General features: G+C 45.2%; 1 protein-coding gene across 2 annotated transcripts in view; it reads right to left on the bottom strand.

Moving 5' to 3' along the window:
• SPTLC2 (serine palmitoyltransferase long chain base subunit 2) overlaps positions 1-24,513 on the bottom strand; it is a 100,527-nt gene that overhangs the window by 62,257 nt on the left and 13,757 nt on the right. For both annotated transcript variants that reach the window (XM_075531085.1, XM_075531084.1), the window contains exon 2: positions 12,110-12,304. In XM_075531085.1, coding sequence (XP_075387200.1) covers positions 12,110-12,304 — 195 coding nt within the window. The remainder of the gene's footprint in view (positions 1-12,109; positions 12,305-24,513) is intronic.

The following is a 24,513-nucleotide window of genomic DNA, read 5'->3' as shown; positions in this document are numbered from 1 at the left end:
GATTGACTTTGGGGCCAGGGCATGGCACCCCATCAGACTCAACCGGAAAACACTCCTAAAGGTCAACAAACAGTCCTTGAACTATTTACAGGCTTTTCTTTTTTATGTCATTGGGTTTGCTGTTGTTGTCTTGTTTTCTTTTGTTCCTTTATTTTCCTCTCTTATTTTTGTGCATATTATTATCTCTGTAGGTCTCTCTAGATAAGATAGGCTGGATAAACAATCTGGAGGAGAAAACAGTGGGACCGATGGTTCTGGGGGGACATGGGAGAGGGGGAGGTGGGAGAAAGGATGTGGTGTTAACAAGTCCAGGGGCAAGGGAACACAAGCATTACAAAATTGGTGGCGAGGAGGGTGTAGGAAGTCTGGTAGGGCGTGAACAAGTGTAATTAAGCAAGAGGAATTACTGAAACCCAAATGAAGGCTGAGCATGATAGTGAGGTAAGAGGAAAGTAAAAGGAAATGGAGGAAAGAATTAGGAGGCAAAGGGCATTTACAGAGGTCTGATAACAGGCATGTATATATGTACATATATTTATATGTGATGATGGGTAAACAGATCTATGTGCATGTATTTATAGGTTTAGTATTAAGGTAACAGATGGACATTGGGCCTCCACTCAAGTACCCCCTCAAGGCAAGAACACTTTGCTCTATTAAACTTGCATTCCATGATGCTCACCTTCCCAACACGATCGCTGAAGACAAATGGGTACATTAGCAAATGTGGTGAAGAAAGCTATAAAAAGATATAGCATCTGGGGTCTTAAAAGCTTGAAGGTAAACAAGCACTCATCTAGCTCAGAAGCAATAGAGCCAACATGGAAGAAGTACATCAGCCTGTGTGATCACGAGGTGACAAAGAGATCAGGTAGGAGGCATCAAAGAATAAAACATCACATCATTGTGAATGAGGGGGAGTGCAGAGTGGGGACCCAAAGCCCATCTGTAGGCAACTGGACATCCCCTTACAGAAGGGTCTCAGGGAGGGGATGAGCCAGTCAGGGTGCAGTGTGCAACAATGAAACATACAACTTTCCTCTGGCTGTTTAATGCTTCTTACCCCCCACTATCATGATCCCAATTCTACCTTATAAATCTGGCTAGACCAGAGGATGTACACTGGTACAGATAGGAACTGGAAACACAGGGAATTCAGGACAGATGAACTCTGTAGGACCAGTGGTGAGAGTGGCGATACCGGGAGGGTGGAAGGAAGGAGGAACCAATTACAAGGATCTACATATAACCCCCTCCCTGGGGGATAGACAACAGAAAAGTTGGTGAAGGGAGACATCGGTCAGTGTAAGACATGAAAAAAAAATTTTATAAATTATGAAGGGTTCTTGGGGGAAGGGGAGAAAATGAGGCACTGGTACCAAGGGCCCAAGTAGAAAGCAAATGTTTTGAGACTGATGATGGCAACAAATGTATAAATGCGCTTGACACAATGGATGGATGTGTGGATTATGATGAATTGTACAAGTCGCCAATAAAATGATTTTTTAAAAATATGTTCTCCATCATCAGTCACTTGGGAAACACTAACTAATTCCCAGTGAGATTTCACCACCCATCTATCAGAATGTGTGAAAGAAAAACTGAGTGACAGCCTCAAACACTGGCAATGATGACGGGAACTGCAATGACTCATACATGCGAAAGGTAATGCACAATAGCACAGCCCCCTGCAAACGAGATGGGCAGTTTCTTTAAAAAGTAAACATGTAACTTTCCCAGGACTCAGCAACTGCAGCCCAGCCACTGATCCCACAGCAATCTGAAAACCTACCTTCACACGCGAAAGTTCCTAACACTGTCAATCATAATAACCAACCACTGGCAACAAACCAGATGCCCTCCAACCAGTGAACAGCTACGCCTTAAAACGATACATTATTAACACATGCAACAATCTGGATGAATGTCTTGGGAATTATGCTCAGCCAAAGTAGCCAATCTCATCAAGTCACATGTACTATAATTCCATTTAGATAACATCCTTGAAATGGCAAAAGTCTAGGCATGGAAAACAGACTAGGTGCTGCCAGTAGGCTGGGGAGAAAGATGGGCTTGGTGTGCTAATGAAAAAGACAATGAGAGACGCTGTGGTAATGTTCTGTATCTGGCCTGTTATCTGTGTCGATATCTTGGTTGTGACACTGGATTAAATGTTGCAAGATGTTTTCATAGAGAGAAAGTCAGTAACAGGGTTCTCTGTATTGCTTCTTACTACTTAGCACACCCGATACGTTTATCTCAGCAAAGAAAGTATAATTCAAAAATAAGGGTTGCTGCAGGAAGTTTTTAATGACATATTAACAGATCTTACAAGAAAATTAAATACTTTTGTTTAGCAAAGCACTTTTTTTTAAAAGTCATTTTATTGGGGGCTCGGACACCTCTGATCACAATCCCTACATCCATATCAAGCACATTTGTACATTTGTCGCCATCATCACTTTCAAAACATTTTTTCTATTTGAGCCCTTGGTATCAGCTCATTTTCCCTACTCCTTCCCCCACCCTCCCTCATGAACCCTTGATAATTTATTAATTTTTTTTTCATGTCTTACACTGACCAATGTCTCCCTTCACCCAACTTTTCTGTTGTCTGTCCCCCAGGGAGAGGTTATATACAGATCCTTATGATCGGTTCCTCCTTTCTCCTCCCACCTTCCCCTTCCCCTCCTGGTATCACTACTCTCATAATTGGTCCTGCAGGGTTTATCTGTCCTGGATTCCGTGTTTCCAGCTCTTGTCTGTACCCATGCACATGCTCTGGTCTAGCTATATGGCTGCTTATTTATCTTCAAGCCTTTAAGACCTCAGGCACTATATCTTTTGAGAGCCAGGCACCATCAGCTTTCTTTACCACATTTGCTTTACGCACCCATTTTGTCTTCAGTGATCATGTCTGGAAGCTGAGCATCACGGAATGCCAGGTTGTTAGAACAAAGTGTTCTTTCCTTAAGGAAGTACTTGAGTGGAGGCCTAATGTCTGTCTGCTACCTTAATACTTAACATATAAATATATGTACATAGATTTATTTCCCTATCGTTATATATAAATATATTTACATATGTACGTGCCTGTATTTAGACCTCTATAGATGCCCATTTGCCTTCTAGTTTTTTCCTCTATTTCCTTTTACTTTCCTCTTGTCCCACTATCATGTTTGGCCTTCATCTGGGTTTCAGTAATTCCTCTCAGTTACATTGCCCTTGATCAAGCCCTACCAGGCATCTCACGCTCTCCTTGCCATTGATTTTAGATCACTTGTTGTTCCTTTGTCCCTGGGTTTGTTTACACCCACTTCAGTTTTTTTGTTTTTTAAACTGAAAACATTTATTAATGGATATCAAAGACAACTGGGGTAAAAAAAGAATACCATGTCCCTGTATGAAAACACTCAGTATTGCAAAGATCTAAAAATTTCCCCAAATTAATCTTTTCTGAAATGTATTTTATTTTAGTTGTTGAGAATACACACAGAACATATACCAACTTACTAAGTGCTACATGTACAATCCAATGACACTGATTCCAGTCTTCAACTGTGTGATCATCTTAATCCTCCTTTCCCAGTTGTTCTTCCCAATTAACATACACTCATTCATTCCCCCTTAAATTTCCTCTCTAATGAGCGGCTACTGTCCGTGTGCTTCCATGGAGGGAGTGCTCAAAAGACCAGCGTTCAGGTTCAAGGAGGGCATTCTTCACCCGTGAAAGCAAACCATCGGCTCACTTTAAGAACACTTCAAGGGTGCTCCCTGGTTTAAGGCCTGGAGATTATCTCAGGGCAATGTTTTCCAGGGTTCATCAATCCGCCAAAGTTCTAGAGCAGCGGTTCTCAACCTGTGGGTTGCGACCCCTTTGGGGGGGTCAAACGATCCTTTCACAGGGGTCGCCTGATTCATGACAGGAGCAAAATGACAGTGATGAAGTAGCAACGAAAATAATTTTATGGTTGGGGGGTCACCCCAACCTGAGGACCTGTATGAAAGGGCCGTGGCATGAGGAAGGTTGAGAGCCATTGTTCCGAATGTCTGAACTCTGTGAAGATTTGCACTTTTCCCCCTCCATTTTAAAATCAGAACTCTTCTGTGGGATCTTTGCTCAACACATTCAGTGAGGGTAGCCAGGCACATTCCTTGGTTATTCTGGTCCTGTGGCAAGGGAAGCAGTTGCTTCTAGAAAGAAGTCCTTAGCCACACGGGCCATTTGCTGCTCCCATTCCTTTACCCCTCCTTCCTCGGCTGTGCCGGGTAAACAGAGGCAAAGTGCTGTGCCTTAGCAAGAGACTTCACACACACACACACATACACACACACACACACACACACACACACACACACACAGGGAGAATTTTCATGAACCACTTATCCAATAAGGGCCTAACATTGTGTGTTTGTGGTGTGGTATATGTGAAGCTAACATCTGCTCACAAAAGAATCCAAACTGGCAGATGGCGCTAAAGCACATTCCAGGCTGGGAAGGAGCTCCGCCCCTAGAGCCCAAGGCTGCCCGCTCCAACCTTTTCCCGGGACATTGTTACAGCACTGCTCTGAGGCATTTCAGGACAATAATCACAATAGTTCATACCAAACACAAGCTAGTGAGCAAAGCCCAGAAGTGCTTTGAATTCTTATGTAGGTTATGGCTTTTCTATGGAAGGATACTTAATAAGCTACTTATAAAAGGCTGATCACTTCTCGGACTTTTGGCTTAGAGCAAGTGTAGAAAAGCTGAAATATGACAAAAGTGTTTTAAAACTTCAACAGAAATTTTATATGCCCAATATTTCCACCTTAAAAAGTGTTGGAAATGGAGAGTTATCTTATGGTCAAAAAGCCTTATTTAGCTAGGAATATTTATTTTACCAATCACCAATTCTGTTTTTATGTCTACCTAATGGGGGGTATGTATTGTGAAATACACTGTGGAAGGGTATTCAACTGCTGACCTGAAACCGTTGACCCGCGGTGTCTTAAGACCTCCCCTACTGTTCACATAAGGCACGTTACTGCTTGTTCTTTCCCGTGTTTACATCGCGGCAGGAAGCCGCTTCCCTGCTTGGAAGCATAAAGAGAAGCTTAGATTAAATACCAGTATTTTTCTTACATCTAAACACGAATCATTTGTGTATTTGCCTGTGTATGTACCCCACACACACACACCTGACCACAATAAATACATGATTTCAAAAGAATATCAACGCCAGTGCTATTATTACCAGTCACAGGATTAAACAAATGTTTACTGAGTGTCTAACATGTGCAAAACACTCTTCTAGCACGAAGCCATCAACAAGAAGCTAACAAAAACCTCTGCCCCTGTGGAACTTGAATTCCGGTAGAAGATAAGTATACAAAACATAAAGTGTGTTTTATAGTGAGAAATGCTAATGGAAACCAAATCCAAGCCTTGAAAAGAGCTGCAAAGTGCCGGTGTGTGTCCAGGGCGGAATCGAGGATGAAAGGGAGGGAGGGGCCTACTAGCACACTGGGTGAGATGAGCTTGGGGGCGTGGAGGGTGCGCAGCCAGTGCAGGACAGAGGGGTAGATGGGTGTGTGGCACACCTAAGGACCAGCCCAGGGGCCAGTGTGGCTGCACCAGGATGAAGACGGAATCAGGCAGCAGGAGATGTCAGCAGGAAGTGAGGGAGGGTGGAACGAGAAACGGCTGAGTCAGGATCTGCTGAGGGCCCATTTGTGGCATGTTACAGGAAGGAGAATCAAGTGCAACGCCAAGGTCTCTGGTCGAGCAACTGGCAGAAGAGAGCGGTCATTAATGGACGTGGGGATGTGTGCACTCAGTTTTAGACCTGTCAAGTTTGAGAGGCCTATGTGGAAACGTCACGTGGGTCGTTAGATCCATGAAGGTTACCTGTAATCACGCCCCCTAAGTATATATGGGCCTTGGCCAGAAATAAAGAGAGACCCCTCCTGCCCTCTCTGCCCATACTGTGCATGGAGCTGGCTGCTGAGATCATGGATGTTCAAGAGGTGAGCATGCTACCATGAAATGTGTCTGGTGTCTTTATTTTACTCTCTCCCATCTCTCCTATCTGTATGACTTTACTATAATCTTTATATATCTTAACCGTACAATTGAGCTTCCTGAACCTGGCGGCGGGCTTCCCCGACAGTGAGAGTCTTCTAGACCCAGGAGCCCTGCACAGTGAGCCTCCCGATCCAGAAGACAAGCTGTATGAGGAGCATCAGGAGAAACAAGAGGTTTGGACTTCCCAAACCACACAGCAAGTAAAACTGCTTCTGTGCAGGAGGCTGGCTTGTGGGGAGGGGCACCTCTGGGCACTTAATTAGGGAAGTTGGGCTTGCTGACCCACAGAGCGTTGGCTGAATGCCTTTGGGTTTAGGCTTAAAGCTGGAGCGGTATGGCCCTTTGAGTATATAAGCAGAACTAACAGAACTTTGTGACATATCCTGAAAAATCAACCCTGAGCACTTGTCAATGGCATTACAACTTGTTGAATTCCTTAATAAACCCTTCAATCATGAATTTGCCTGTGAGTTCTGTGTAGTCATTGCCATGAATATTAGAACAATATTAGATCAAGACGAGACTATTAAGACAAGACAGTGTAATACCCATCCACCATAATTTCCTCCTTAGATTTTTAAAGTACTTTCCATCTAAATACTGGAAATGTTTGATCAGTTGAGGTCTTAGTATGTAGCACACACACTTGTTCCTGGACTACCAGCCTGCAAACATAAGACAGAACTGAAACAGACTGGGAAAATGAATAGTCTAAGCTAAAGCATCCCTAGGGAGAGAATTCCCAAAATTATATGTAGTTTATACAAAATAGGACAAATCCAGATCTTTATCAGAGGATGACATGATTCAACTCTACCCAAAGAAAATTAGAACTCTATTTCCATACAGAGATGAACTAGCATCAGGAGTTATATTGGAAGAGTTGGAATGAGGAAGAAAATAAGGATATAGCAGTGAACCCTACCCATTAAGTGAAAAGAGGAAGTGACAAGGTTCAATTTGCATTTATGGTGCCGGGCAAGTACTTTCCCTCATCTCTCTCTAGGTTAACACTTGACCATTGGCCTGCCTCTCTCATCAGATCAGACCCTGTGACAGACAAGATCTACCGTCGGCTGAATCACCTTTTCTTCCCCTCTAAAAGCTAGTAGTTGGAACTATTAAAGTTACCTATTGTGAAAACCTCTGGAAATAAATTCAAACAATATAGGTTCTCCTCTGTCTCATGCACAAGGGTAAGTAAAAAAGCATTGCTCCTACAGTTCCCGTTCACATATGCACAGGTATATTCAAACCACCGCCAGCACCATGCTTAAACGGGTCTCTATGATCAGTGGATCAGATCATTTAGTCTTTGTCCCGCTGGGAACTTTAAAAAAAAAAAAAAAGGTACGAGCAAAACAATGGTTTCCAAGGGAATCTGCCGAGAGGTCAGCTCAGAAGGTCATGGTGACTGTTTTGGGGGGAGTTCAAAGGGGTAAGTTTGATATATTTTTCTCCAAAAATAACCCCGACAGCAACAACAAAACCCACAGGGCCTAATATGAAGTTTTCCGACGCCAATGAGCCTGGCTCATTCTTGGAGGGTAGCAAGGGCCGTCCTACAAGAGGATTTCGTTGGGCAACGTTACTTACTGCAGCCTCTCGACCATCTCGTTTTGCCGCTCAGGCTTCTGTTTCCAAAACTCAAAAAGCATTTCAGAGACACATGACTTAGGTCCCTCAGAGATGCCCAAACTGCCATTCTGATGTGATGTCAACTGAAAAGCATCCAATTCTTTAAGGGAAGGGATGGAGAGGTGGAGGCAGCACATTCGGACGTGGACAGACTCACGTGGCGGATATATTCAGAAGCAATGCCTTTGCATTTGGATACCTTTGGTTCATGGTTTCTACTCTTCTGGAGCAATACTTCTTGACTCTCGGCTTTTCTCCTGCTATGAACCTCAGTTAGTGTTTTTTGATCAGCCTGTTTGCTCCCTGTCTTTACACGGCCCCTCCCCCCCAACACTCTTTATGTCCACCGGTCCGAACTTTGCATGGGACAAAGACGGGGCTTTCTCTTCCCCAAAAGAGTTACAGAGTATTGGAAACTTGCAGGGCCAGTTCTACCCTGTCCTATCAGGAGGGTCGCGGAGAGTTGGCAATCGCCAGCAGTGAGTGTGGTTTGGTTTTCAATCCTTTACAAACGCCAGTATTTTGGAAGCGTTTCTGTTTCCTCAACAAAGACACTAAGAAGGAGAATCTGTTTTCTAATTCTCCCACACAAAGTGGAGTCCACGAACTGCCCGCGCAGTGATTCAGAAGCGCTGGCTCTGTCCTCCATTCTTCACACTGACTGAGCACCAGCTGGGCACGCTCTCCCATCACTCCCCGGCTCCTCACTGCCTACCAACCTTCCTAGTCTGGCACTGGAAACACAAATTCTTACATACCCACTGTCAGTTCTCCTGCACACTCACTCAGCCAGGACAACTGATCAGCTGCAATCAGTGTGCCCACCTTACCGCCTTGAAAAAAACCAAACTCACTGACATCAAGTCAATTCCAACTGATGGCCACTCCATGTATCTCAGAGTAGAGATGCACAGCACAGAAATGTAAAATGTATAGCACTGTAATTTTCCACAACTTTCTTGTGAACGGAGTGAAGGTTTATGGACCAGATAAGAGTCTCACATTCAATGGGACTGACAGTTCCAGGGGGTCAGAGGAGAGGAGGAAGTGGAAGAAAAGGTGGGAGAAAAGAAAGATCTAAAATTGATGGCCAGAAAGGCATAGAATGCCTGGTGGGGTCTGATCAAGTGCAATGTAGCCAAGTGGAAGTACAGAGAGCAAAATGAAGGTCTAACATGATAGTGGAACAGGAGGAAAGTAAAAGGAAATAGAGGAAAGAACTAATAGGCAAAAGACATTTATAGAAGTATAAACATAGGCATGTGCATGTGTAGATATATTAATATATAATGACAGAGATACAGGTCTATGTGCTAGGCAGCAGAAGACCCAAAACAAGCAACCATTTCTATGTGAACGAAGGGGTTCGAAATGGAGACCCAAAGCCCAACTGTAGATAACTGAACACCTCCCCACGGAAGAATCACAGGAAGGGACAAGCCAGCAAGGGAGCGGCAGAGCACCCACGATACACACAATATCCTCTGGTTCTTTAATGCTTCCTGCCTCTACTATAATGGCCCCAATTCTATTTTACAAATCTGGCTAGACCAGAACATGTACACTGGTACAGACAAGAGCTCTCGACACTCAGAATCCAGGAGAGATAAACTCCTCAGGACCAGTAAAGAGAGTAGCGATACCATGACGGTAGGGAGAAGGAAAGGGGCGGACGGGGAGAAAGGGGAACTAATTGTAATGATCGATCAACCCTACGACCCACCCCTGGGGGAGACCAACAGAAATGTGGGTGAAGGGAGACAGTAGATCGTATAAAATAGGAAAATTAAAATAATTTCTAGATTATCAAGGGTTCACGAGGGTGGGAGAGGGAGAGGGGGGAAAGAGGAAGCTGATACCAAGGGCTCAAGTAGAAAGAAAATGTTTTGGAAATGATGATGACAACAAATGTACAAATATGCTTGATGCAATTGATGTAAGAATTGTTATAAGAGCTTTAAGAGCCCCAATAAAATGATTTATTAAAATTTTTTAAATTTCACATTCAAGAATCCATATAAACTTGATTTCATCTCATCCATTGCAATCACCTGATCCCACTTCCTCCTTGTGCTGCTTCCATTCCTCCTCCCCTCCAAACTTTGCCCAATTTTGTCCTGGGGTAAATACTGCCTTTTCAGCTCAACTGTCTGATTCTTCTCAGGTGTTTGTATCTCACTGGAGTTACTGTTCTGTAAGGATACAGACCTGTCCCTTGCTTGGCTGAAAACTGTGCCACAGGGGTGAGCTCATTTCCAGGCCTGAAGGGTGACTACGGGCCATCGTCTTGGGGGTTTTACCAGTCTCTACCTGATTGCTAAGTCTGGCTTCTCATAGGATTTTGAGTTTTGTTCCACATGTTTCTCCCATTCTCTCCAGAACCTTCCAAGGTGATCCCTTTCAGAGTAGTTGGTAGTGGTGACAAGATACTGTCTAGTTCTGGTTGAAGCTATAAATTTATGAAAGTAGCTCGGCAGGCCTCTCCCGAGGTGCCATTGCAATGGATTCGAGCCACTGATTTCTCAGTTAGTATCCAAGCCCAAACTATGTGTGCCACCAAGGGGCCCTCTTACCACCCCGCCACACCTATTATCAAATAGTAAGTCTGGGCTGTGTCAGCACTATAAAAGGTCCCTCTGGACTCTATTAGTGTGGCTGTATGGCAGCAAGGTCAGCAGTTTGAGACCACCAGCTGCTCCATGGGAGAAAGAGTTACACAGAGGCAGGCCTACTCTGTCCTAAGGGTCACTCTGAGTCAGGACTGATGCGATGGCAGTGAGTGCTGGATACGTCTAGTTCCTAGAACAGCGCTTACTACACCAATGGTCTGCGATGCAAATGTGTTTACTGGTGATCTCAAGTTTTAATGGGAAAAAATCCCACTGATAATGTCATTCTTAAAGACTCTTATACTAGCATAATCTAAATAAGAAAATTCTGAGATAAACTAGAACAAAAATTGTCATTCACAGTTGGCAGGCTGAATTTCTGAAATATAAGGTGCTACTTAAAAAGCTGGGCTTAGATTCAGGTCAACTGCGTGTTACTCTACTATTTTTTGAGGGTGTGTGAACAAGGAAAAGTAAAGTTAGTTACAGGGGCAGAAAAGAAGAAGGGATCAAAGAAAGTTAACATTTAGTCTACTGTTCAAGGTTGCAAATGAGCTTGGGCTTTTGGATCCAGTTCTAAGTACAGCACTTTGCTTACATTAGAGTTTTTAAAAAGGAATTGTTATTGACATTAGGATGGGGTGGGAGGGAGAATTCTCAGTCCTCACTTGACCACCTCCGAGACAGGACCTCCGAGGGGCACCTCCCACTACATGACCACTGTCCTGTCCCTGAAGGTTCCTTCCTCTCTAGGCACCATCTGCTGGCCCCTTTCTTCAGGGATTGCTTTGTCACTGCCTCACCTGTGTGTCTCGTCTCGTTCCCCACAAATATGTGAGGAATGGGGGAAAAAAAGAATTCTCACAGCTTCATCCCTTCTCTAAGGCACTCTGGTGACCCACCAGCTACACCAATATATTACAAGGCTCTCAAACAGCGGTTCTCAACCTGTGGGTCGCGACCCCTTGGGCGGTGGAACGACCCTTTCACAGGGGTCGCCTGATTCATGACAGTAGCAAAATGACAGTGATGAAGTAGCAACGACAATAACTTTGTGGTTGGGGGTCACCACCACGAGGCACTGTATAAAAGGGTCAGAGCCTTAGGAAGGTGGAGAACCACTTCAATAAGGGCACCAGGGAACACCCAGGGGGAGGGGAGGGGAGGGGAGAGAGGAGGAAAAGGGGAGGGAAGAGGAGGGAGTGAGGGCCTCCTCCCACAGACCAGTACCATCAAGCCAAGACTACCTTCCACTGTAACACAAGGCGTTCGCCCACCTCACGGGTCATAGCTAGACTTCTAGCGAAGGAGCGGAGCGTGGATGACAGAACTGTGACAGGGAGGGGCTGCCCAAGCCTCACAGAAGCCCATGGTCTGGCTGTTTGCAGCCCCTCCTTTACAGCATGTCTATAACATGTCTAAAGAACACAATCTTTCCCAAAGGTTGCAGACACAGAGAGGGCTGGCGTGGCGCTCAGCACGGCCCGCACAGATCCGTGTGTGGACTCCGGCCTGGACACTAATGTCGGCAGGAACGGGGTTGTGGATTTCAAGAGAGCATCGCTCACTCACTGCGTTCTTACCATGGTTGCTTTTCCTCCAAGTGCTAGATGGCTTAAGCTTTCCTAGGCCCTTAACCTTGCTCTTAGCTTTCTTTGTGGAATGCTTTCATTTACTGCACCGGGGAATTCTTTATACAACATGTACCCAAACGTGGACAGAAAGAGATGAGTGGAAAGTACTAACATGTCCATTAAAGGCTTTCACCGACGGACTCCAAGAGGCCGACAATTACCTTTTGTTCTTCTCTTTCGGTTGCGTGGTGGCACTTTTCAATTCTCCAGTGCCTCAGGAAATCTCGGAGATACCCGAAGAGCGTGAGCACCCCGTAGCCCACGTACGTAAGCACGGCGACCAGCATTGGCGTTTCTTCAAAAGCTTCATTAAACGGCCTTTTATACAGCCCTCCATTTTGTGAAACGTGATGGACCTACAAGTGAAGATTCAAATATTTATTTTAACCACTGCCAGGAAGAACAGTTCTACTGACAATCTAAGTCCTGAGGAGTGTGCAGAACTATGGTTTCGTAGCTCTGTGAGAGTAAGATAAAACGCTGAGATCTGAGGACGGCACAAGGACCACGTCTAAGCTGCATGCTTATGTTAGGTGCTTAAATACTGTCTAGTATGAATTTTGTCACTATTTGACTTTATAAAAGCATTCTTCAAATGGTCTGGTTGGAGAATGCATGATTTCCTTTGTTGTAATACAGAAATTTGGCCATGCTGTCAAGAGAGACCATTCCCTGGAGGAGGGGCATTGAAAGAGAGGAAGGCCCCCTCCAGGAGATGGACTGACACAGTGGCTGCAACAATGGGCTCCAACAGGGACAACTGTGAAGACGGTGCACAAGGCAGTGACATCATCTCCTGTCAACTTGTGAAGGGGTGGGGTCTAGCCTGTCAATCAGGTCACAGCTTGATGACCTCACTTGGAGGCACGACACAGATAAATAGTTGACTGGAGCCCAAGTAGAAAGACACTCTCTGCTTTGTCTCCTTGTGAAACATTCCTGTTGACAAGCCACATGGAGGTAAGCCGATAGCAGCCGGTACCTCAGAGCTGGAGGAGCCACAGGGAGACCCACACCAGTGCCAAGATGCTTCCACTGAATCCACGGGACTTTCCACTGACTGGCCTGTGATCTTCCTGCGCTTGGTGTCATTGCATGTGTTGTGTGAGTCTGAAGAGGAATTTACAGACTGGCATCTGACATATGGGCTCATATCGGACTTAGAGATTTAATCTGGACTAGGCTGGGTTGTTCTCTTAATATATAATCACTCAAAAAGTATATACAATCACTCTTTGATATAAAGTTATCTCTTACATACATGAGTGTCTATGAATTAGGGTTTCATTCTGTCGTGCACAGAATTGCTACGGGTTGTAACCGGCTCGATGGCATCTAACAACAATACAGAAAAGAATGTATACAAATCCACAAAGAAAAAGTCCGTCCTGGGAAGCAGCGCATTCGTCTACAGATGGACGTGATTGCCGGTAAATTCCACGTCAGGACTGTACACTAGCACATCTGTTAACGATTGACTGCCACACATTCCTAAAGCCATCCACCCAAATAACTCGCACACTTCCCTCTGCGGAACCTCCGGCGCAGACTCGACTTTGCCATCAGCCCTAACACAAGCGAACGATGCACAAAAGTAAAATGTTGACAGAAGGGTGGCTCCTGGCCATGGGGGGAGGAGAGAGGACGTCAAGCCTCAAGCAAGGGATTCCCAGTGATCCCTAACTGCCAACACCCTGTTAAATAGCATTCTTCCCCCCTCGCCCGAAGATATTCAGTCGTATCTGAATTTTAATGTGTACACACCAAACTACTTTTGAGCCTGTATCTTAGATTTTTATGTTTGGGTCAACCTGCAATCTTCTTTTACAAGCCAAATCTACAACTGAAGAAGCCTGAGGAGGGTTAAGTGTTGAAGATTTACAGCCTTGGAAACCCACGGAAGGGTGCTCTGTCATAGGGTCGTCAGGAGCTGGAACCGACTTAAGGGCAACTGCTAACCTAAAGCAGGGGTGGCAAACTTCTGAGATGGAAGAGTCCCTCCAGTTCCTCAGAATTATTTAAAAACACCTGAGGCCATAAATATATTTTGGCAAACTAATGAAATCACCACTGTCTGAATAAATGTCCCTTACACTTTTTCAGTTTTACTTCAGAGCCACCTGTACAGACCCAAAGAGCCACATATGGCTCGAGAGCCACAGCTGCTGAGCCTGACATCAAGCAATGGAAAATCCCCACAACTGGACCAGAAGCAACATCACGGGAAATGGAGCTAAAAGTGTCCAGAATTTCATTTTCCTTGAGTACACAATCACTGCTCGTGGAAGCAGCGGTCAGGAATATAGAGTTACACACTGACATGGGGTAAATCTGCTGCAAAAGACCTGCCGGGCAAAGCTGTCACTTTGAAGACGAAGGTGCACCTGAGTCAAGCCAAATATTTTCACAAGTACATGTGAAAACAGGGCAGTGAATGAAGAACATCAAAGAAAAACGGACCCTTTTGTCCTGCAGAGCACATGAAATAGACCACGGATACCCAGGAGAACAAACAAGCCTGTGTAGAAAAAGCGCAGCCAGAACCCTCCTTAGAAGTGAGGCGGGCAGGCTTCGTGGCCCACACACCCTGGCCATGTGATGAGGAGGGTCCCGTCCTTGGAGAAAGACACCAGGCTTGGTGGAGAGTGACCGCGGCAATGGGCCGGGATGTAACAGGCACGGGACATGATCAGGCAGGGGTCTTTCTGTGGAATCTGAGGTTGCGATGAGTCAGCAGGAACCCGAGGGTGTCAACCTGCAGCAGCAACAACACTGTGCTAACGCTAACCCTGGTAACAATTACAGGTAAGGAGGGCGGGTCCACGGAAATTTCTAGGAGGGTAAGAACAAGGAACCCTTTACGAAAAGTCTTAAATGAAAGATTCCTTCCGGCCCTCTCAGGCAACCTGGTAGGAGATAAGAGATCAACAATTACTAGAATTTCCTGGAACCAGATCCACATCCATTGATACACACACGCAAGAGCTGAGTGCCGTTTGGAATACTGCATCCTGGCAACAGAAGTCTGGGAAAGCTGCCCGAGGGCTTCAGATGAGAACAGCCTCCAAATAAATGGTCATATTTGACCAGGAAGGAAAGGCGTTCAAATGAACATGATACAAAGAATCTGCTGGCACTCATTCAGGAGGATGGCCTGATGAGAATGTTTGAAAACTATGTGTAAAACTAGTTTCAGGCGCCAGCCATTGTCTCCCCTAAGGAGTAGAAGATTACGTGTGTTTAAAACGGAAGAGATGGAAAGGGGCAGGTATCTGAAGGTATAAAATGATTTTAAAAGAAACAACTTATAGAGAAGCGATTAAGCTGAGTAAAATCAAAGGCATTTTTAAAACACAAATAAGTCCATGATCTGAAATATAACCCCCCCCACCTAATTTACAATAAAAAATGGAAATAAGTAAAACACCAGAAAAACATACTAATCACCTCTTCGAAAAACTATGTCTGAAAACATTTTACCATGTTTAATACCAGAACCAATATTTCCTTAACTCTAAAATTGTGTAAACTACTTACTTTCCAGTGAACACACAGTACTTGTAAAAAAGGCCTCAGGAAGCAGTAGCAGCCAGGAATGCACCTCTATCAAAGATACCCGCCTTGGTCTGAGGCCCACCCACACCAGCAAGACCAAGTTGGTGCAAACTGCTGGTGTCCAGAAAGAAGGTACACCAGGAGATTTCTTTTAAATGTGGTGTGTATCTATTAAAGCCTTGTTAGAATTAAAGGCATTTAAAGGAATCAAGTTCAAGTGCGAAAGAACTTTCAGAATGTGGCCTCCATCAGAACACTGGTCCCTCTGATCCCACTGGGAGGTGCTACTCAGTCTATTTCAACTCACAGATTCCCCACCCCCCACCCCCAAGGACAGGGTAGAACTTCAAAGGAGGGTTTTCTAAGCAGTCATCTCTACTGGAGGACACCGGATTAAGTGCTTAACCGCCCTACCACCAAGGCTCCACGAGGACGGCGCTGGGCAGGGGCAGAAAGGCAGACTAATGTGTAAACCTCCACTAAGTGGAGAACTCAGAACACAGAACAAAATCCCCCACTATTCCAGTACCGCCGTTGAAGTTTTGACAACGTTCAAACACTCCTAGCATCACAACCACCTTGTACGCGGCAGTGTTCCACGAATATTGTATATATAGGTCAGTTAGTTCACGACTGCATATCTAGCACTAACTAGTTAGTGTTACCCAGTAGTAATCAATAGTTTCCTTTTAATAACTATTATTGCAGAAAGTGACACTTCATAGGAGTTCAATAAATATTTAATTGAATGAAAATACACTTTATGCTCTTTAAGACCGTGCCAACACAATGGTAAGTTATATTGGCAACACAGCATTGCTATCAATGAGATCAGGTCCTCTGTAAACAAAGCACAGGCCACACACAGCGTATTTCAAAATCTGCAGTCATCATGCAAGAGCTTTCGGTCATTCTAAACGGGGAGTGAGAACAAGACGATCAGTGTATCACTCTTTAAAGGTTAAAAACCAAACAAAACCTGGGCGGTGCAGGAAACTTGACAGTCCAAACCCACCCAGAGGTTTGAAATCCCTGTGGAGCAACGCGGCAGAGGGTCTCCAGGAACTGGAATCTAAAGCAACCCACAGCAGCCATCTAGCACAGGAAGCAGACAAGCTTCAACGCAGGCTCCACAATCCCGGGACTGGAGCACACAGCATGTTCGATCACTATCGAGCCATCTTTGCTTGACCAGTGCTAACGGCTCAAGAAAATCTTCTCCACATGCCAGTAGACGCTCAATAAATTCCTAGTCAAAGCCATAATGTAAGCACTGCAAACTCTCAAGTCCGGAGCTGAAGCCCTTAACCCCCATGCTAAGCCTTCCCACATTAGTCCGGACCTGCCTCCTGGCTCCCCCGTGTGGGCCAGCCGAGGGGTCACCAGCTGTTTGCCCGGCCTCCTTTAGCTGCTCTTCGTTTTCTGGCTTCCACCTAGAACCAGTAATCCATTTTTGTGCCTCAGCTGGTGACCTTCGGGACCCAGGGAATTGACTGGAGGCTGTAAATGTTGCATCGAGCACAGGGCGACCAGAAACTCAGCAGTTTGAACCCAGCAGGCTCCGCGGGAGAAACATGTGGCCGTGCCTCCTTCACGGTGACAGCAAGAAGCACTGAGGGCAGTCCGACTCTGGGCTGCAGGGTGGCGGTGTGTCAGCATCGACTAGAAAGCAGTGACTCTGGACTGGCTTGGGTTGGAAACGTTCTATACCTGCAGACAGGTGTTTGGATACACAGTTAACACCCATGTAAAAAATCACCGAGCTGTCCAGGAAACTAGCATAGTCTACGCATTTGACTGTGCTATTCCTGAATTTACACAACAGCCTCAGAGCTGCTTCTTTACCTGGAGCACAGCAACACCCTCTCCCATCTATCTCCCTGCCACAGGCACAACACACGGGGTTCCATCAACCCGGATGCCGCTGTTTCTTCCCTCAGCCATGACTGGGCAGTTCTGAGCAGATGTGAAGTCCTGGTTTAATCTCTTTCCCTATCTCAAAAGAAATGGACACAAACATATCCGACATGAACCCTGCCTCAGGGACATCACAAAGGACAACTCATTCCCAACTGGAATGACAAGCAGGCACTGAGGGGCACACAGTCCCTAACTGACTCCAACCTTACTCTTGGTTCCAGTCACACCAAACTCCATGCCACCATTTTTTCAAAAAGAGCCCTCTCTTGGAAGGGATGAACATCTTCCCAGGGTGTGAGTCTACTACTGGTGGCATTATCAGGGGGAGCACTGGACGACTAACTCAAGGCCAGCAGTTCAAACCTGATGGAACTGCACTGCCAAAGATGAGGATTATTTGCTCCCTTAAAGAATTGGTCTCACAAACCCCCTACTGGGATATGGGGCACTGTGCCAGAATTGACTCTGTAGCAGTGGGTCTAGATTTCTAACATTGAAAGGCAACAGGCAGTGATGTAAGCACATTTTGAGCAACATGGAGATTAAACCAAATAATCTATTCAAATTGAAAGCACTAGCCTCTGAAGAAAGAAAAAAAAGGGAGGCATCCATTATTTATGAAGGGGCTTCAAAGAGTTTGTGGAAAATGATATTGAAAGACAATTATTTTTTCCACAGACTTTTTGAAGCTTCTTCATGTTTTATAATAAGCCCCATGACTGATTCTTAAAAATCTCCATGTTACGGGAAAGAGATAAAGAGGTGAAATGCATACAATGTATTCTCAATTAGTTCAAGAAAAATGTTGGGGGTGGTAGGGGATGGATGAGGAGTGGAGACCCAGAGCCCATCTGTAGAGACTTGGACATCCCCTCACAGAAGGGTCATAAGGAAGAGATGAGCCAGTCAGGGTGCAGTTAGCACTGATGAAACACACAACTTTCCTCTAGTTCAGTGGTTCTCAACGTTCCTCATGCTGCGAACCTTTAATACAGTTCCTCATGTTGTGGTAACCCCCAAGCATAAAATTATTTTCATTGCTACTTTATAACTGTAATTTTGTTACTGTTATGAATCATAATGTAAATATCTGATATACAGGATGTATCTTCATTGTTACAAATTGAACATAATTAAAGCATAGTGATTCATCACAAAAACAATATGTAATTAAAATGTGAAATATTTACTTCTAATTACAAATAAATGAAATTTTGTCTTGAAGCATGGTGTGGAATGGGTAAATAAGTCTTCACGCCAGGTATTCCTAGTCGGGCATATCTCCATGTGGGCAGACCCACCTAGAGACGGGTAGAGGAGCGGTGTCTTGGTTCCTAAGACCATCAGAAATACGTGATTTCCCATGGTCGCAGGCAACCCCTGTGAAAGGGTCATTTGACCCAAAGGGGTCACAACCCACAAGTTGAGAACCACTGCTCTGGTTCTTTAATACTTCCTCCCCACTACTATCGTGACCTCAATTCTACCTTACAAATCAGATTAGACCAGAGCATACACACTGCTTCAGATAAGAGCCCGAAACACGGAATCCAGGATAGATAAGCCCCTCAGGGTCAACAATGAGAATAGAAACACCAGGAGGATAGAGGGAAGGTGGAGAAAAAAGGGGGAAATCGATCACAAGAATCAACATATAACCCCCTCCCACGGGGACGAACAACAGAAAAGTAGGTGAAGGGTGACAGAGGATGATGTACAATATGAAAATAATAATCTATAACTTATCAAGGTTTCATGAGTGAGAGTGGGCAGGGGAGGAAGGGGGAAAATAAGGAGCTGATACAAGGGCTCAAGTAGAAAGAAAATGCTTTGAAAATGATGATGGCACCATATGTACAAATGTGCTTGACACAGTGGAAGAATGTATGGATTGTGATAAGAGATGTATGAGCCCCCCAATAAAAGTATTTGATAAATAAAGTGTGTGTGTGTGTGTGTGTGTGTGTGTGTGTGTGTGTAGGGGAAAAACCAAACTCTTCCTGAACCATCTGTAGCTGCAGACATGATAAACACCTTCTAATGTTTCAGTACATATTGCTTAAAAGTTAGTCCTTTTTACATAACTACGCACCAATGATGAGAATTAGGAAATTGGTAACAGCACAAAGGATTTTGTCACTTGTCCCCATGATGATCCTTACAGCAAGAGAAAAGCATGGATCAGAAGAGAAACAACCAAGCAGGAGCTCTGCGTGCGCTGTACAGGACCAGGCCTGGGAGGGTCTGAGCAGAGCTCTGGCGAATCCAGCGAAGCACACAAAGTCGCTCGGAGGTGGTTGCAACAATGGGGGACACAGCGCAAAGCCTCTGCCATGAATACAGTTTAAACAAATAAACGTCTTCTGAACTTCACTGTAGGATGTCAGGACCTGCCCACATCACCAGAAACCTCCACGTTCCTCCTGAATCAGCCATTCTTCTTCAGCTGTCAAAGGGCTGTGCACAGGCTCTGCCAGTGAAGGAGCCTACTCATTCCCCACGGACTCCGCTGTCCCTCAATGTCGGAGCTGCTGAAATGGTCTTTTCTTGGAATTTACTGGAATGGCCGAGCCTCTCCCTACTGCATACCACACATATCAGAGACGTGCTTGCAGTTCCACACATACTGTGCCAGGCTCTGAATGTTCATGTCCAGGAGAGCTCTCTTTTCAGCACATTCACTTGCAAGAAGCAGAGATTCTATGACTTTCCTTGGAATCGGGACCCATTCGTGATTGTTGTCGACATGCCCCTCACACTGAATGGGCTGGAAAGTGCTTCCACACAAAGCCAGCTCTAAGACAAGTATGTCTTAGAGCATTTGCTATTTTCTGAGTAAAATCCTAAAAATGGAGACCTCCAACTATTTGTGAATGGAGGCAATGCAAGTCAGCAGCCCAGCCTATGGCCTCCCTGTGCCTGGGGCAGCCGTGATGGGCGGGAGTCACCCTTGTGATGAGGCAGCCACTTCCTGCAGCCCTTTCCTATCTCGAAGCAAGCACCAGGTCACAGGAGGCAGGTGTGCGTCAGGAGATGAGCACAGCCGCAGCCCTGCCACCACTGCTGCTTCTTCATGGGAGCGCTCGCCCACCCCGCCCTGTTCTGGGCCTGCAGAGCACCCTCCATGCTGCCCCTCCACATGCTCAATTCTGGGAGCGCCCTGCACCCAGGTGCACATCAGCTCCCCACTTCTGGGAACACTCCCCGATCCCAGTGTCATAACTGTGTTTAAGACACCCACACCCACAACCTGCCATCAAGTCCGTTTTGATTCATAGCCACCCTGTACTGGGTTTCCAAGGTGGAAAGTCTTGACAGGACCAGGTAGTCTCACTGATTTTCTGAGGAGTTGCTGGTGGGTTTGAACCACTGACTTTGCAGTTAGCAGTCCAACAATTATCCAACGGTGCCACCAAGCAAACAACATCAAAAACCAAACTCGACACCGTCAAGTCCGTCTCGATTCACAGCAAGCCCAGCAGGACGAGCAGAACTCCCGCCGTGGGTTTCGGAGGCTGAAAGACTGCATGGGAGCAAGGCCTCATCTTTCTTCTGTGAACTGCTGTGCGGAGCCTGCACTCACGGCACCAGGGCTCCTGACAGCACTACAAGAGTTTCCGGGAGTGGCACCTGCATCGCTTCTTATCGTAAGAGAGATGAAAGGTGAAAGAAGGAAGACGACCAACGGGAACGCGAGTGCCACCACGAAAGAGCCAGGAGCGCAGCGCAACCTTGGACCCAAGGCCTCCGCACGGAGCTTCAGAGTCCATGGGAAACCAATGCCAAGGCCTGAGGAGAAGGGAGAACGCAGGGCCCACAGATGCTGAAGGGAGCAAGCGAGAAAGAGTTCCCCTAGAGTTGGCACCCTCAATTCGGTCTTCCATCCCCTAAACGGGGAGAGAAGAAATTTCTGTTTACGAAACCCGTCCACTTGTGGTATTCCCTGTTCTAGCAACAGTAGATATCTGAGATCGAGGGCCATGGATGGATGCTGAGAATGAGACAGAAGACACGGTGTGCAGAAGTCTGTCTATCCACGTCACACAGTCCTGGCCCAGCTAGCCTTGGGAAATCTCTTACAACTTGATCTTCCTTCCCTCTCATTTCACTTGCCCACAAATGTAGACTTCGCATGTTTAATTTGTTAGCATTTGAAAAACTGCAAAGATTATTTGCAGACACATCAAAGCCTCCCACAGTAGCCCAGAGCCATATTCCTCCAGGCAGCCTAAAATGTCACAATCACTCATTTCTTTCATAATTAATTTCTGTATACAAATTCTTCATGTCAAAAAATATACTCTGTATTTGGTGACACAAATAAAAGATAATTCGTGTTCTTTAGGAAATCTCGTCTGTTTGAGAGGTAGAAGAAGCAAACGTCAACATAATCTTTCAGATGAACAGCATTTTTAAAAAGCCAACACCTTGCTTGAGGAGAGACTATCCTAGTCTGTCTTGGTGCTAGAAGCGAAGCTGGAGAACACATGATAGAATGTTGCAGACCAACGACTTCTTCACTGCCAATACCTTTTCCCAACAACACAAACAGCGTCAGACACGTGGACTTCTCCAGGTGGAATACACAGGAACCAAACTGACTATGTCTATGGGAAGAGAAGATGGAGACGCTCAAAGCCAGCAGCTAAAACCAGGTCAAGGGGGGAGTATGGACTAGACCATCAATTGCTCATATTTAAGTTCACGATGAAACTGAAGAAAATTAAAACAAGCCCATGTGAGCCAAAATATCACCTTGAATATATGCCACCTGATTTTCGAGAACATTCCAAATAGTCTGACGTGATAAACATGAATGACCGAGACCTGAAAAGCTGTGGACTGACACCAAGGACATCATTCTTGAAGAAAGCAAAAGGTCATTAAAAAGAAAGAAAAGATCAAAGTGGATGTCAGAGAGTATCTATGGTAAATGGAGACATATTGAAGTCGAAGAGCTGAACAGAAAACGTCAAAGGGCAGTTTGAGAAGACAGAGTAAAGTATTACAGGGAAAGGTGCACAGAGCGACCGAGAGTGAGAAAACCAGAGAGGGAGAACACACGCAGCATATCTTAAACTGAAAGAACTCAAGGAAAATTCAAGCCTCGAGTTGCAACACTGAACGATTCTATGGGAAAAAATATTTAATGACGCAAGCAGCATCAAAAAGGAATACCCCAGTCACCGCACCAAAAAGAGCTCATCAACACTCAACCATCCCAAGACGCATAAAGCAAGAGCCAGTTGTACTGAAAGAAGTTAAGCTGTGCTGAAAGTACCGAAGGCATTAGCCAAAAATAAGGCTCCAAGAAATTATAGAGTATTAATTGAAATGTTTCAACAAGCCAATGAAGCACTGGAAGCACTTACTCATCTGTCAGAAAAATTGGAAGATAACTACTTGGCCAACTGGAAGACATCCATATTTGTACCTACTCCAAAGAAAGGTGAAACAGAACGCACAGATTGTAAAATAGTATCATTGATATGACAAGTAAGTAAAATTCTGCAGAAAATCACCAACAATGGTTGCAGCAACACATTGACAGGGAGCTGCCAGAGGTTCAGGTCCATAGTTTGCATCCTTTTTATCTAAAAAAGACTGTTGACTTCTTAAGGACTAAGATTACCTCTTACTGGTGTCACCAAATACAGAGTATAAGGGATAACAATGCTGATGTCACATCTTGGCTGAAAGCAGAGAAGACCACAAAGGATGTTTACTTGTGTTTTACGACAAAGCAAAGGCACTCAACTGTGTGGATCTTAAAAAATAAAATAAACAATGAGGATAGCCTTGGGAAGAGGCTCAAGAGGCAGTTGTGGGAAGAAACAAGGGAATTCTGCCTGGAGGAAAATCAGGGAAGGTGGGGAGTGGGGAGAGAGGGGAAAATGAGGAGCTGATACCAAGGGCTCAAGTAGAAAGAAAATGTTCTGAGAATGATGATGGCAACCAAGGTACAAATGGGCTTGACACAATGGATGGATGGATGGATTATGATAAGGGTTGTATGAGTCCCCAGTAAAATGATGTTTAAAAAATCAGGAAAGGTGTGCATCAGGGCGGTATCCTCTCACCATACTTGTTCAGTCTGTATACTGAGAAAATCATCAGAGAAGCTAGATTATAACAAGAGTGTGGCATCAGGATTGGGGGAAGGCTTATTAACCACCTGTGACATGCAGATGACACAATCTTGCCTGCTGAAACTGAGGAGGACTTAAAGCACTTACTGATGAAGATCAAGGATTGCAGCCTTCAGTGTGTGTTACAACTAACTCAATGTCAAGAAGCCCAAAAGCCTCACAAGTGGACCCATAGCGAACATCATGATCGAGGGAGAAAAGACTGAAGTTGCCAAGTATTTCATCTTGCTTCGATCCAATCAATGCTCAAGGAGGCAGCAGTCAAGAGATCAAAGGGGATGCCTTGCATTGGCATCTTGACCAATGCAGGTTTCGAGATCTCTTGAAAGTTGTAGAGCAAGGATGTTACTTTAAGGACTAAGGTGACCCTAAGCCAAGCCACAGTATTTTCAATTGCCTCATATGCATATGACAGTTGGATATTGAATAAAGAAGGCCAAAGACAAATTGATACATTTTAATTATGGTGCTGGGAAGAATCTTGAAAGTACCACTGATTGCTAAAAGAACAAATCTCTCCTGGAAGAAGTACAGTCGGAATGCTCCTTAGAGGCAAGGGTGTCGAGACTTTACTTTGGACACGTTACTAGGAGAGAAAGACATTTATTGAAGCAAAGACTATTTCACTCTAACAGTAAAATTGGAAGGCCCTTGACAAGATGGACCGACACCGGGGCCGCTACAATGGGCTCACACAGAAGAACGGCGGTGAGGGCGGTGCGGGGCTGGGCAGTGTTTCGTCGTGTTGGACACAGGGTAGCTGAGAGTTGGAACGGACTCTACAGCACATAAGAATCAGCACTTTGAGTAAAGTTAAACATGCAGGGGGGAGAACACATGTAATAGGGAACATTTCACTTAGGAGTTGATTCTCCATCTGCTTTACCTTCGTCATTCGACTAAGAAAGGAGGTTAAGCAATTTGTCCATGGTCATAAAGTT

This window comes from Tenrec ecaudatus, chromosome 14, assembly GCF_050624435.1.
Source record: "Tenrec ecaudatus isolate mTenEca1 chromosome 14, mTenEca1.hap1, whole genome shotgun sequence".
Classification (NCBI taxonomy): domain Eukaryota; kingdom Metazoa; phylum Chordata; class Mammalia; order Afrosoricida; family Tenrecidae; genus Tenrec; species Tenrec ecaudatus.
The sequence above is the reverse complement of the archived record's forward strand: the minus strand, read 5'-3'. Positions and strand labels throughout refer to the sequence as shown.